Source organism: Suncus etruscus, chromosome 5 (assembly GCF_024139225.1).
Source record: "Suncus etruscus isolate mSunEtr1 chromosome 5, mSunEtr1.pri.cur, whole genome shotgun sequence".
NCBI classification, from domain to species: Eukaryota; Metazoa; Chordata; class Mammalia; order Eulipotyphla; family Soricidae; genus Suncus; species Suncus etruscus.
Genome location: NC_064852.1, coordinates 2,749,103 through 2,762,407, shown reverse-complemented (window position 1 = coordinate 2,762,407; position 13,305 = coordinate 2,749,103). Strand labels below are relative to the sequence as shown.

Sequence of the window (13,305 nt, the reverse complement as noted above, 5' to 3'; positions counted from 1 at the left end):
AAATTCCATCAGCAAGTGGCTTCTGGGAGGTAGTGGGTAGAGAGGGAAATAAGGGGCCAGAGATATGATCAACAATTACCTAGGATACATGCCAGGAATGCATGAGGACTTAACTACAATGAGTTAGTGAGAATAAAAGTACCACAAAAGCAGTAGCTGTCATTTGTCAGTAATATTCACACTAGCTTTACTTATTAGAAAACAAACACATTTCTAATCCTTAGTTAAAAATTCTTCCAACATTAGGCTTGCAGATGGACTGCTGGTATCCTGGCACTGAACACCATGGTTCCCAGGATCCATGTCTTTGCAGGAATGACTATCACTTAACTCATATGCAACTTATTTCCAGTTCTGATGGTAGGGGTAGATCACTTCCTGAAGGAGAACAGAATTATTTCCACTAGCCAAAAATGCAGAGGACACTAAATTCTTAGTTAAGACCGGTCTTTTAAAACTTGAGTTTTGTTTTCCATTGGAAAAAATGTTAAGAACATGACGTAGGAGCTTGATAAGGAGTTGTTAAAGATAATAGTTCTTTGTGATTCAAGTTCTGCAGTGCTTTTTAAAGGTTGTTGCAAGAAAGTTTTACACCAATGGCCTTCAACTCCCATCTATAGATAGTTACCAGTGATCAGGTGTAGGAAGGCTGAAAACCATCTGTGGACAAGGGAGGAGCACAGGTGTGGTCTGCATGTGTAAAAAGGCTGAAGGACACATGGTCAGAATCTAAACTTAAGCTATTCTTTCTTCTCCACCACCACAAAACTCCCTTTCTCCATTGGGTTAATTTACACTAAATAAATATATCATTCTCAACACCCTCAATCTCTGACTTTGAGGAGTTGGTAATCAGGACTGAGTCTTTGCACAGCTCCCCAAAACTGTGTCATGCAGAGCTTCTAGATGACAAAGCAACCATTGGGGAAAGCAGGTTTTCTGTCCCATTACTTAAATGAAGCTAAATCTAGTAGCTTTTTTTTTCCCTTCTAATCATCAATACTTGCTTCAGATAGCAATCCTCCTGTGCTCTTTTAACAAAGTCCTTTCTGGCTGTGGGACCCTTGATTGCACCTTGTACTTAAGGAACTCAGAAATAGTCACAAATGTGACTCTTCCTCCCAGCCTTCTGATGCCCATAATTAGGAAATTTCTGCATGAAAGAATAAGAACTTCAAGAGTTAAGAGTCCCAATTCCACGCCTAATAATAAAGCCTTGAACAAGGCCTAATGTCCCATCTAAATTGCTTCTTTAATTATATTTTGAGGGGACCACTGATGAAAAATAAAAGACTAACATTTGAGCAAGTACATTGAAACTACAAGGAGCTGTAGATATATCGACCGATTTCAACATAGCTTGATGTGATGTCATCTTATAAACCCCCACATCACCTGAGCAGTATATTACCTGCCTGCTCATTCTCCAGAGCATCACTGTTCAAACTCTGAGAACAATTTACGTGTCTCCTACAAAATAATAACCAAAGCCCAGCGTTTTTTCCTCTGGGGAAGTTAGGTAGCTTTGTCAATTTGGATCTCCTAGGTCTAACTTAGTGTTTTTATTATTCTAATCAATGGACAGTTTACTGTCCCATCTTATAAATACCTGTATTTTATTTCTGTATCTCCTGCCTTATTTATAATCTGTCACTATAATGAGAGATGGGAACAGTAGAGGAACTCTAGGAAAACCTACATCTAAAACCAAGACCCAGCCACTAAACAGCTGCCCTCTAAGAGAACAAAAAGATAGAGAATTGTAGCAAGGAGAGAGGTGGCACAGATCTGGCATGTGAGTGACAGACTTTGTGCAACTAGGGCAGGTGTATGGGGGGGAGTTATAAATATTTCACTGACATGAAAAGATGGGGTCCCATATGATCTGATCTGATGAATTTGCTTTGAAATGAAAATATTTCTAATTCCTTTGGAAGACTTTCATTTACATGTAACCTCCATGTTTTAAATGAAGATATGTCCTATGTTAATCTCTGTAAGATACACAGAGAGGCTGATGACTAAGTAGGCGAGTAGTTTGGAGAGTGCAGCCTGTGTCCCACCTTCATCATCAATGACAAAAATCTATTGCTTGAATCTATAGTCAGTCAAAGAACATGGAGAAAGGGAAAGAAAAATTAGAAACATTCAACCTCTTATAAATTTCAACTATGTCCAAACAGGGACGAAAAATGACCTCTGCTGACCAGAGTCCCAGCTCTAGCAAAATTGTCATCTATTTTACAACATTTTAACCAAGCCCTGCATTTTTTTTTACAATGCTATTAACTGCTGTACAAATACATTCTAAATGATAAAATATGACATGATTTTTTTTTTACAAATAGATACAAATACAATAATGCTACATTAATTATTTACACCTTGTTTATCTTGAGGCAGGAAAAACAGTCCTCACTTTTAGACAATTTGTCATTCACACTGAGACCCGAAGGAGGTCCATCAGCTTTCGGTTCCCAGTGTTTTTTTCCTTTATTTATTATTAGAAGCTTATCATTCTGTGCTTTAATCTCATAACTGAGCAAAAATGCTAGAAGGAGAAGTCAAGCCCTTCTAAAAAGTATGGAACTTTCTGTACCTGTCTTAGAAACCATAAGGATTATTTCCTGGGATATAGACCAGACATTAGCTTTTCCTCAAAGCTGATATTCCTTTAGTACAACAAAACGAGTATCATTCCTAACCCTCCTTTAAAAAATAGTTTCAGGAATGGAGGCGAAGTCTTCTAGAAGCCTTTCTTTCCTTCATCCACATCCATGATTCCGTTTATGACTGATTTGATGGCTCCTTCCCCAGAAATTTATCTGGAGGTCAAAGCGGGTTTGGACTACATTATGAAGTTCGGCCTTTCTAAAACATCCCACGTGATTTAATACAAAAATATACTTTAGGTTAAGTCCTTGCTGACAGTCAACACTCTAGGTCTTCGTGGGACGACTCAGAGTAATAAGGTTAAGTGCATTCCAAATAAGTGCCTGAAAATCGCAGAGGCACTATACATGCCTTTGCTTGCTCAGCAAACTCTACCCAGGCTTTGTCTGGCCCCTGGGCCCAGGCTCTTACTTAGTGTAAGAGCGAACAATCCAGGATAACGGTTCTAGCCCCTCAAGCTTTGTAGTTGTGTATGGGCGTCGTCAGCGTTAGCTGCCCATTGGGAGCCACTTCGTTGGCGTCATCTTCCAATAAACCCGAGACATCTGCATTGGGAATGCTGTCGTGGTAGCTGCTGAAACTGATATTGTCTTCCTTTAGCTCGATGGTCCAAAAGGGGGCGTTGAGTTTCCGGTTTTGGTATTCCCGGTACATATATACGGCCCCCACAAACCCCATCAGCAGCACCACCACAATGATGATGACTGTCAGGATGATGTTAAACTGGGTCCATGAGACATCAGCCAGAGCTGACGTGCTGTTTTCGGAAGAGCTTACGGGATAGATAGTCTGCGGGGTGGTGAGGATGAGTGTACTATTGGTAACGGGGGTGGGCACTGATGTGGTCAAGGAAGCATTGGAAACCAAAATGGTAGAACCTTCGAGTGTTGGAACAATAACTTCTGAAAATAAAAACAGAGAATGAAATGTAGAAGACAAAACTGTCTAGTTTTGAGAAACAAGAAAAGAAATACACATGGGAGTGGAAACTGACATGGGATGTTGACATGGTATTCTGTTTAAAGTAGTGCACGTTAAAAATAATTTTGGAAGAACTATAGTAAAAGGAATTAAGTCTAAAATGCTAGAATGTTACAAATAGGACTGCTGTCCAAAGTGTGTAATATTCATATAAATCTTTGGGGAATTTCTAATATTGGAGTTTTCCCTTATTTACCCTTGAAAAGATTACAGAAAAAAAAATCTTGCAAAGGCAGCAACTATGTTAGTCACAACTGAATAAAACCCTTGGCTAAAAGTTACAGGGATCAAGGACAATCAAGTGAAAAAATTCTCTTGAAAGGAGAAAAAAAAATAAAAAGAGCATATTCCTAATTACTTTTGGAAAGCACGATTCAATTGTCCAAAATTTATACATCTCAAAAGGAAAAATATCCTTCCTCTAACTGCATAAGTAGTGATGCCTCCTTTGTGTCTGGCAATTTGATAATGGAGGTGTCATGTTTTATATTTCTATTGCAGCATAGCTCAGTGAAAACAAGAAAGGTCTTAGAATCAAGTAGGAAATATATGGCTAGAGATAGCTAAGTCAATCCTCTTAAAAATCCATGTTCCTGGGCTGGGGAGATAGCATGGAGGTAAGGCGTTTGCCTTTCATGCAGGAGGTCATCGGTTTGAATCCCGGCGTCCCATATGGTCCCCCGTGCCTGCCAGGAGCAATTTCTGAGCCTGGAGCCAGGAATAACCCCTGAGCACTGCCGGGTGTGACCCAGAAACCACACACAAAAAAAAAAAATCCATGTTCCTCTTTAAAATAGGAAGAAGAATAATAACATCTTGCAAAGTTCTTGGGGAGCATTAAATGAGATAGTGTGTTTTCAATCACCTGTCTGCGGACCAAGTGCTGGCCCATTTTATTCTTACAGTGTTTAGCACAAGATAGGTAATAAAAAAAATGAGAACTATTCTCACAGTTTATCACCACAGTTAGCCACATCCATCTATCCTAAAGACAGACATTTTGATATGGTACAAGAGCTAACTAGAAAAGTCTTCCCAGTCCAGGGATCTAGGTATTAACAATATAAGCCTCCAAAAGCAAGAGAGAACGTTGTGTCTAGGCTAGTGATTGGTTTAATCTGAGGCCTTCAGCTTGATCACAACTGAATAAGAATATAAAGAAAAATGTGGCCTAGAGCCATAGTTCAGCAGATAGGAATTTGCCTGGTGTGCAGATCTGAGTTTGATCCCAGATGCAGAACAAGGAATAAGCCCTTACCATTGCAGGATGTGAGAAAGAAGTTTGAATAAAAGAGGAAGAAAGAAGAGAAGAAGAGGAAGGATGGAAGAAAGAAAGGAGGGAAGGAAGGAATGAAGGAAGGAATGAAGGAAGGAAGAAAGGAGAAAAAGGAGAAGGGAGGGGAGGAAGGAGAGATGAAAGGAAAGGAAGAAAAGAGAGAGTAAAGGAAGAAGTAAAGTGAGGAGGGAAGTAAGGAAAGGAGGAAGAAAGGATGGAGAAAAGGAAGGGAGGGAGGATGATGGAAGGGAGGAGGGAAAGAGGAGGGAAGAAAGGAAAGGAAGGAGTGAGGAAGGGAAGGAGAGGGAGTAAAGAAAGGAAGAAAGGAAGGAAGGGAGGGAAAGAAGAAGGGAGAAAGGAAAAAAGGGAGGGAAGGAAGGGAGGGAGGGAGGGAGGGAGGGAAGAAGAAAGGAAGGAGAGATAGGCAGATCACACCTGCCACAGAATAAATAAATGCCTATCAACCGGTACTAAAGCAGTGTTTAAAGCATCAGTGATTTGTAGACCATGGGCTAATCTTTGTATGACCTAATGAAATCTGAATATTCTTAACTCATTCTGAATTTTTAAGTGCTCATTTTTCACATAAACCCTTACTAAACTTCTCTGTAAGAAGTTATTTGAGTAACTTTTTCTTTAAAAAATTTAAAATATTATAAGTATTTCCTCACATCACACACACGAATATCTGAGTCTAAAGTTAGGACTAAAATGACTCATTTCATTAGCTGGACTGTCCAATTGGAATCTAAGTCCCTGTTGAAAAAATGATTACTTGGATGATCACTGGCAGTGATGAGAATACAAGAAGCAAAGGATAAAAAGAAATGATAGGACTTTAAAATTAGTAACATGAAAATAAAAATAGATGAGGAGAAAAGGTTGGAACACTGCAACGACTTTGTCTTGGTCCTCAAATTTCTGGAGTTGACTGTGGCGTATCAGCAGGAATAGAAGGAAATCTCTTTAGGCAAATATCTAGGAAAACTGATTTCCTGATTGGAATTCCTCGGTGGGACTGAAGGGCTTTACAAAGCTATGGTGGCTGTCCTGCAATTTGCATTGCTAGGTTCAGCTACTAAATGTATAACCTTGGGTGAAGCTTTACCTTCCTTGGAGCAATTTCCCTCGAGGTCTCGGACGTAACCTTCTAGGCAGTTCTGACACCAAAACCCAGTGGTGTTATGGAGACAGTTGATGCATTCGCCATTCTCGGGCTTGCAAACTTCAGGAGTTTTCGCAGGGTCCACGTGGCCATGACACTGGCACTGTACGCAAATGCTGTCAGAATTGTAATAGCCATTTTCACATTTATTGCAGTTCTGGCCTGTGTAACCGTCTTTGCACTGCACACATGTAGGCTTCAATTCACCCTCTTCTAAAGCAGAGAGAATACCAAAGTGTTAGTATAATATCATATTATTGTTGAAAATGCAAAACTAGTTCCCCAAATGGAACTCCCTGCTATCTTCTCTCAAGCTCAAGAGTCATGGAATCAAACTAGTAAATGATATAAATTTCCCTTCAGTTTACTGTGATATAGTTGAGGCCGCCCAGAGGACCCATTTAAGCAGAGAATAAAAAAATAAGATAAAAACATTTACAGAAGTATAACATGATATAGAATAGGATTTCAACAAATATTTAATATCACCAGGTAATGTTTTTTTCTTAATCTTATAATTTTATTCTTTGGTTTGGGGCCACATCTGATGTTGTTTAGAGGTTACCCCTGGCTCTGTACTCAGGAATCACTCCTGGCGGGCTGGGGAACCATCCGGGATGCCAAGGATCAAACCTGGGATAGCCACGTCCAAGGTGATGCCCAACCATCTGCTCCACCCCCTATTTTATCATTTTAAATTAAGTTGTAAATAAAATAATTCTATTTCTGCATGGTCTCAACTGTTTCTTGCTTATTGCTTTTTTCCTTTCCTATTTGATGAAATTTGCATTACAGCCAAAAACATCAAGGAAGAACTATTTTTTACAGTCTTTGTCCTTTTTTTTTTTTTAAATGTATGCTTGTTTTTGTTTAGGGGCAATGCCCAATGATACTCTGGGCTTACTCCTGAGTGCACTCAGGGATTACCTATATGACTATGATTATAAATGTTGGAATCAAAATTTTTCAGAAATTGTGCTCAATATCAAATATGTAAACTATTATAAATCTTGATCTAGTTGAAGGGAGAAAAATAAATATACTCAGAGGTGTTGGATACCCAGGGTCATTCCCAGAAGAGCACACCTAGGTGCTTAAGGGGCCATCAGTGCCATAACCAATGGTGATAGGAGCCACAAGGGTATAACTAGCTGTTCTGGGGCTACTAGGGAACACACCCATATGGTATTGAGAGGAACAGCGTGCAATTTGGAGACCAAACTTAGGGCATTGACATAGAAGAGATTTGCTCTACCTCTAGAAGTATGATCTGTCACTAGACTTGCCCCACATCTCTGCTATTCTCCTCACTCACTCCAAAGAAGATGAAATTTCATTGACTGGTCCAATGGCAGTGGTTTATCAGAACTTATTAACGTTAGTATCACAAAAGTTGGTATAAACCCCCCCCCTTGCTCAATTTGACTGGCTTTAAAAAAAAAAAAAAGAAATTTCATGCAGGATTCTCAGAAATATCATGGCCAAACCACTAATTTCGGTGCTTATTTTAGATTCTCTAATTTTCTCACATGTCTTTTCCCCACCCACCCCCTCAAGCTTTTATCATCCCTTTTTTTTTTTTTGACTTGTTTTTATAACTCTCAGTAATGGGCTGGCACATAGACCTCCCCAAATCTATATGCAAAAATTTTCACAAAAAAGTAATCATTCTGAAAAATCTATCATATGTAGAGTAGGGAGTGTTGAGGTGTTAATCTTTGGGGCACAGGGAGTGTTTATGTAGATGGATCAAATCAAACCAGATTGGCCAGATTTTGCTAAATTGTAAGGGAGATGATAAGTACAATTCGATTGATTGTATTCATGTTCATACATATTCTGAAACTTTCCTCATAATAGTCTAAAAAAATAAGAAATCTGTCAGTGATAGCTATTAAAGATGTTGAACATCTGTAAAAATGGCTACTGTCTAAAGTTGTACACTAGATTCAGTAATACTTTCTGACACTAACTATACAACTTGGTTGTCGGCAGTTGGAGACACAGCTTAAAGGGTTGGAGCACAAACGTGGGCAAGCACAGGGCCCCTCATTCAAGTCACATTAAGACATGGTCCCCAGGGCTCCACTTGGGGTAGTTCTGGTGACTCCTAATAGTGCTAGGAAGCATCTTCCCCCCCAAATTGAACCAAAATAAATACACAATACACTAACTTTAATTAGAAATATATGTATTTTCTAGTTGTTTGTCTTCCTATCATAAACTATCTTATAAACTATAATATCATACTCTAACAGTAACTATCTTTACTGTTAGTGGTTATTTTAGTATTTTTCACAAAGCTAGACTATGCCATACCATAGTCACATAGTTACAGAAACAAAATGTTGTTAGGTTAATCTCTCCTGAGGTCCTTTCCTTTGATTGATATATCTGTGGCATAAAGCACTGAAGAATTTCCCGCCTCTCTATGCATGTAAACTGGAAACTTACTGCTAAGCCTCTACCATCTTCTCACTATCAAGTCTCACTAGCGCTTTTACACCAATTCCTGTCACCCCTTACTCCCTTTCCTCCATTCAACACCCTAACTTTTATCAAGTACAATCTGAGTTAGTTTTGTGGTTTGTCAGTTTGTCTGCTTCTGTAATTTATATTCCACAGGCAAGTGAGACTGTCTGGTAATGGTCTTTCACATCCTGACTTACTTTATTCCACCTCATCACCTCAAGTTCTATCCATTTTTTGTCCCCAAAGACACAATTTCATCTTTTTCAATAGCAAAGTAGCATTCCACCGGGCACAGCTTGTTATTTGTCAATGGATTTTTAGGTTGATTCTATTTTGTGGCTATTGTGAATAACACTGCTGTAAACACTGGGGTTCAATGATCTTTTCAACTTATTGTATTTATGTACTGTACATAAATGATGATACTTCTTATGGGGAGGGATACAGGAACAGAACACAGGAAAAAACGAGGCTCTCTTGAAATGCAATTATTTCTCCATGCATGTCAGTATGAGTACACACACACACACACACACACACACACACACACACACACACACACACACACACAGTTTGTAAGACTGATCATTTCAAACATAAGGCTCTGCATTCTATCTACAGCACTGCTTGTCACCTAATCATGTGGCCTGGTGACCTCAGAGCACCGCTGGGAGTGGCTCCCCACAATAACAATGATAAGGAGATCAGCTTACAGCTGAAGTTTCAATTACCTAAATGTCAACCAAGATGATTTTTTCTAAGAACTAGCTTCATGTGATAAGGAATCACTCTTCCCTAGTTCAAATTTTGAGATTTATTGACCAAGTCTATGTTCATCCAATCCTTTTATCATTAAATTACTTAATATGTATTTTTAGCATTGTACATGTACTGGAAATATTCATAGAAGGGTTAACGTAAAATATATATGAGTAATAAAGATGTAGGACAGGGGCTAAAGCACTTTGTCTGTATATGGCCAACCCTGGTTTGATTTTCAGCACTGTATATGGTACTTCAAGCATCACCAAGAGTAATCCCTGTGCATGGAGCCAACAGTTAGTCCTGAGCACTGCCAGGTATGGTCCCAAATCAAACAAAATAAAAAGTATAGTTTATGAAGGAATAGCCCCAGAAAAACAGATGTTAAGCAAAAAAACCAATTTCACCAGATGATATTGGTTCAAAAGGAAAATTGTTCTAGATATGCCAAGGACTAATATCATTTAAATTCTTATAAACTCTGAAAAGTTTTCAAGCCTTAAATTCTTTGACGCTAAAAACAGAACATAATTTTATAAAAGCAGAAAATTACTAAAGAATTCTATTATTGGTCCACAAATGCAGTTCCCATATTCTAATCTAGCCAGCTCTATAGACTCACTCTTTTCTTGGGTGAGATGTAAACTGAGCCAGGAAACATTATGGCTACACCAGTCCATGCAGCAGGAAACTGGCCATCTCAGGAGGAGAAGGTGGGCCAAATCCCTACCCTGCCTCCATCACCCAGAGTCATAGTTTCCCCAATGGCCCTGCCTCATCTGTGACCCTCTGTGATTTCCTTCGGGGACATTAATCTTAACATATGTCAGGTACAGCCATTTTGGGGCTGATATCACCAGGGCTTTTTGGAGCAACTGTGGGCACCCTCCCCCCATATCTTCCTTCTTCCAGGATGTTTTGCAGCTGAGTAAATGCCCCTAACATTTGTAGTATCAGCAATAATGCTTTGAGTTATGGTTCCCCAAGCTTATCAGGAATAATTCTTGAGTGCAGAGCCATGAGTAACCCCTGAGCTCTATCGGGTGTGGCCCAAAACCAAAAATAACTCTCCCGGCAAAACAAAAAACAGCCTATGTATCCCCTGACAAATGCAATAGCAAGCAGGAACTAGATGCTTTGTAGCTATTTACAGACTAAGTACGGGAATCTATCAGAATTTTCTTAAGAGAGGATGACTTATTTCCCATTTCCAGATGTGGTAGACAACGTTCAAGATGGCCCTGAAGAGCCTGGCCTCCTGGATTCATCCTCCTGTGTAGTCCTCTTCCACTCTTAGTAAAGTACATGTGTGTAAGTTATAGGCTATTACAAAAAAGGAGTCCGTAGTTTCAGAGACTAGGCAAAGGAATGCATTGCAGCTTTCATCTGGTTTCTTAGACCATGTGCTGTTTCTTAGGGAAAACCAGCCTCCATGCCGTAAGGAAACTTCAGTAGCTCTCCAAACAGGTCCATATGGGAAGGAACAAAAACCTTCTACCTTTAGAAAGCTGGATGAGTGGTCTCCTCTGGGAAGAAAGTTTACTAGTTCTAATTAAGTCACCATGCCTGACTGCAACTCTGGCTTATAAATTGATTGCAATCTCATGAGAATTTCTAAGATTATGAAAGGGAAAAAAAAACCTTTGACTTTATGCAAATTAACAACTTGTGTGCTGAAAACACAACAAAGAAATGAAAACTTAATCTGGGATACATATATGAGACCCACAGCTAAAGAAGTGTGACTGATGGTAAACAGTGAGGCCTAAATATGCAAGGATCACAACCTAAGAACAACAACTGAAATGTGTGGGCACCACATCTAGGCATATGTAACCCCTGATCTTCACAAGAACAACAACAACAATAAAATAAAGAAAAGGGAGAAAAGAAAGGGGAAGCCAAATCACAAAACAAATAAAATACCGTACAGCATATATCTGGTAAAGCACTTTAAAAGAACACTTTCAAACTCAAAGATAAAAACATAAAACTAGGACTTCATCTTAAAATGAACAAAAAAAAATATCAGAAAAGAGTTTTCTTAAGAAGATATATAAATAGCTAACAATTCATAATTATCTATTAGGAAGTTGCAAATTAAGATCGCAATAGCACTTCGCAACTGTTAGAATTACTATAATATGATATATATTAACTGTCACTGACAAGGATATGGGAGAATTTAGTGGATAAATATAATGTAGCATATACATGCAATGATAAAAATTTTTTAGCAATGAAAATGAATAAAATATTCCAATGAAAGGGAATAAAACACAACATAGATAAATCTTAAATATCTGATAGGCAAAAGAGTCCAGAAACAAGATGTCACATATTGAATGACAAAATACTAAAAATAGGCAAATCCATAGAGAAGCAAAAAATAGGTTGGTGGTTGCCTAAGACTTCAGGAAAAGAAATGACTGCTAATGAGAACAAAGTTGGTTTGGGCAGCAGAAGTCATAAAAAAAATTTAGGATTAATTATAATGAGGGCTGCACAACACTTAGTACACTAAAAGCCATTAACTGTACATCAAAATGTATCTTATAATTAATTGCACAGTATGTGAATGACATTTCAATAAAGTCATTTATAAAAAAGAAGATGAAAGAATTCAAACCAGAACTTCCCATCGAGGCTGCACCCAAATTCCTCTTAGGTATTATGTGAGATGAAAAATGTTCATTATGATTTCCACAAAAAAGGAGCTAATATTTCCACAAAAAAAGCTAATATTTTCACAAAAAAATGCTTATTATGTTAAACTACTGAATTTTGGGGTAGTAATTATACAGTCGAAGTTAACTGATACATCAGGAAGAAATGTGAATGTATGACATGGACATACTGAGCCAATATTAGTATCTAAAACACAATGAATGAAGGTTACCTTGAAATAAGTGAGCATATTTTTGCCTGATTCAAGTTTCTCATTTCCTCCCGTTTTGAAATTTCTCAATTTACTCGTGTTGCTTTATAGACATCTGAGGTTTCATTTCACATGTATATTTGCATTTGATTGCAAATCCCTAGAAAAGGAAAACCTTTGCTGCCCTACAGCCCCCTCTCACCTACAGCATCTAAAACTTTATTTATCAATGCCATGTCCACCTAATGATATTTATTTATAAGGAAAATGCGAAGAGAGGCCTTACTTAGGATGCAGTTGCCTGTAGATGTCACTGCTGAGCAAGGACAGCGAAGACATTCTTCAGTAGGACCAGGACTCTGGAAAAAACCGTCTTTGCATTCTTCGCAGTGATCCCCTTTACTGTTTTCCAGGCAGTTTAAACAGGTACCTAAAAAAAGAAGCAAACTGTTTTAAGATATTGAAAATTCATTATGGAGGATGGAAAATCATGCTATAACCAAAAGATCTTAAAGCTGACCTAAAAATTTTTACCCAATAAGGATTGGAAAGAGTTAAGTTTTGACCCCATTGGAAGTTGTGTTTCTCCTCCCGGACTGCAAACTCTTTAGGAAAGGGTAGGGGACTGGTATAAACCTTGACTGAGTGACGGGCCTACATATGGAATGCTGGCCAGCAATTTACAAAGAAAAAGAATATATGTAAACTATTAAGTTTACGTATATTTATTTGTTTAAAGCTTATTATAATAGACTTTATATTATTAATATAATTTATATTTATAATATAAAGTTTATATATATAATATACCAGGCAGATAGATCATAGGATTAGAGTACATGTTTTCGGGAGTCCATCTTTAACCCCAACACCCCATTCTCTCTTTTTTTTTTATTTTTTCCTTTTTTTTCTTTATTAAACATCTTGATTACAAATATAATTGTGATTAGGTTCCAGTCATGTAAAGAACACCCCCTTCATCAGTGCAACATTCCCACCACCAATGTCCCCAATCTCCCTCCATCCCACCCCACCCCCATCTGTACTCCAGACAGGCTTTCCAGTTCCCTCATTCATTCACATGATTATGGTAGTTCT

General features: G+C 38.3%; 1 protein-coding gene across 1 annotated transcript in view; it reads right to left on the bottom strand.

The window, feature by feature from the left end:
• Positions 1–1,400: 1,400 nt before the first annotated feature.
• The window catches only part of MEGF9 (multiple EGF like domains 9), a 118,559-nt gene continuing 106,654 nt past the window's right edge, over positions 1,401–13,305 (bottom strand). Inside the window, exons 5-7 of the mRNA XM_049773792.1 lie at positions 12,494–12,637; positions 6,039–6,308; positions 1,401–3,575 (exon numbers count right to left, since the gene is read on the bottom strand). Of these exons, the coding sequence (XP_049629749.1) occupies positions 3,127–3,575; positions 6,039–6,308; positions 12,494–12,637 (863 nt within the window). The 3' untranslated portion in view covers positions 1,401–3,126. The remainder of the gene's footprint in view (positions 3,576–6,038; positions 6,309–12,493; positions 12,638–13,305) is intronic.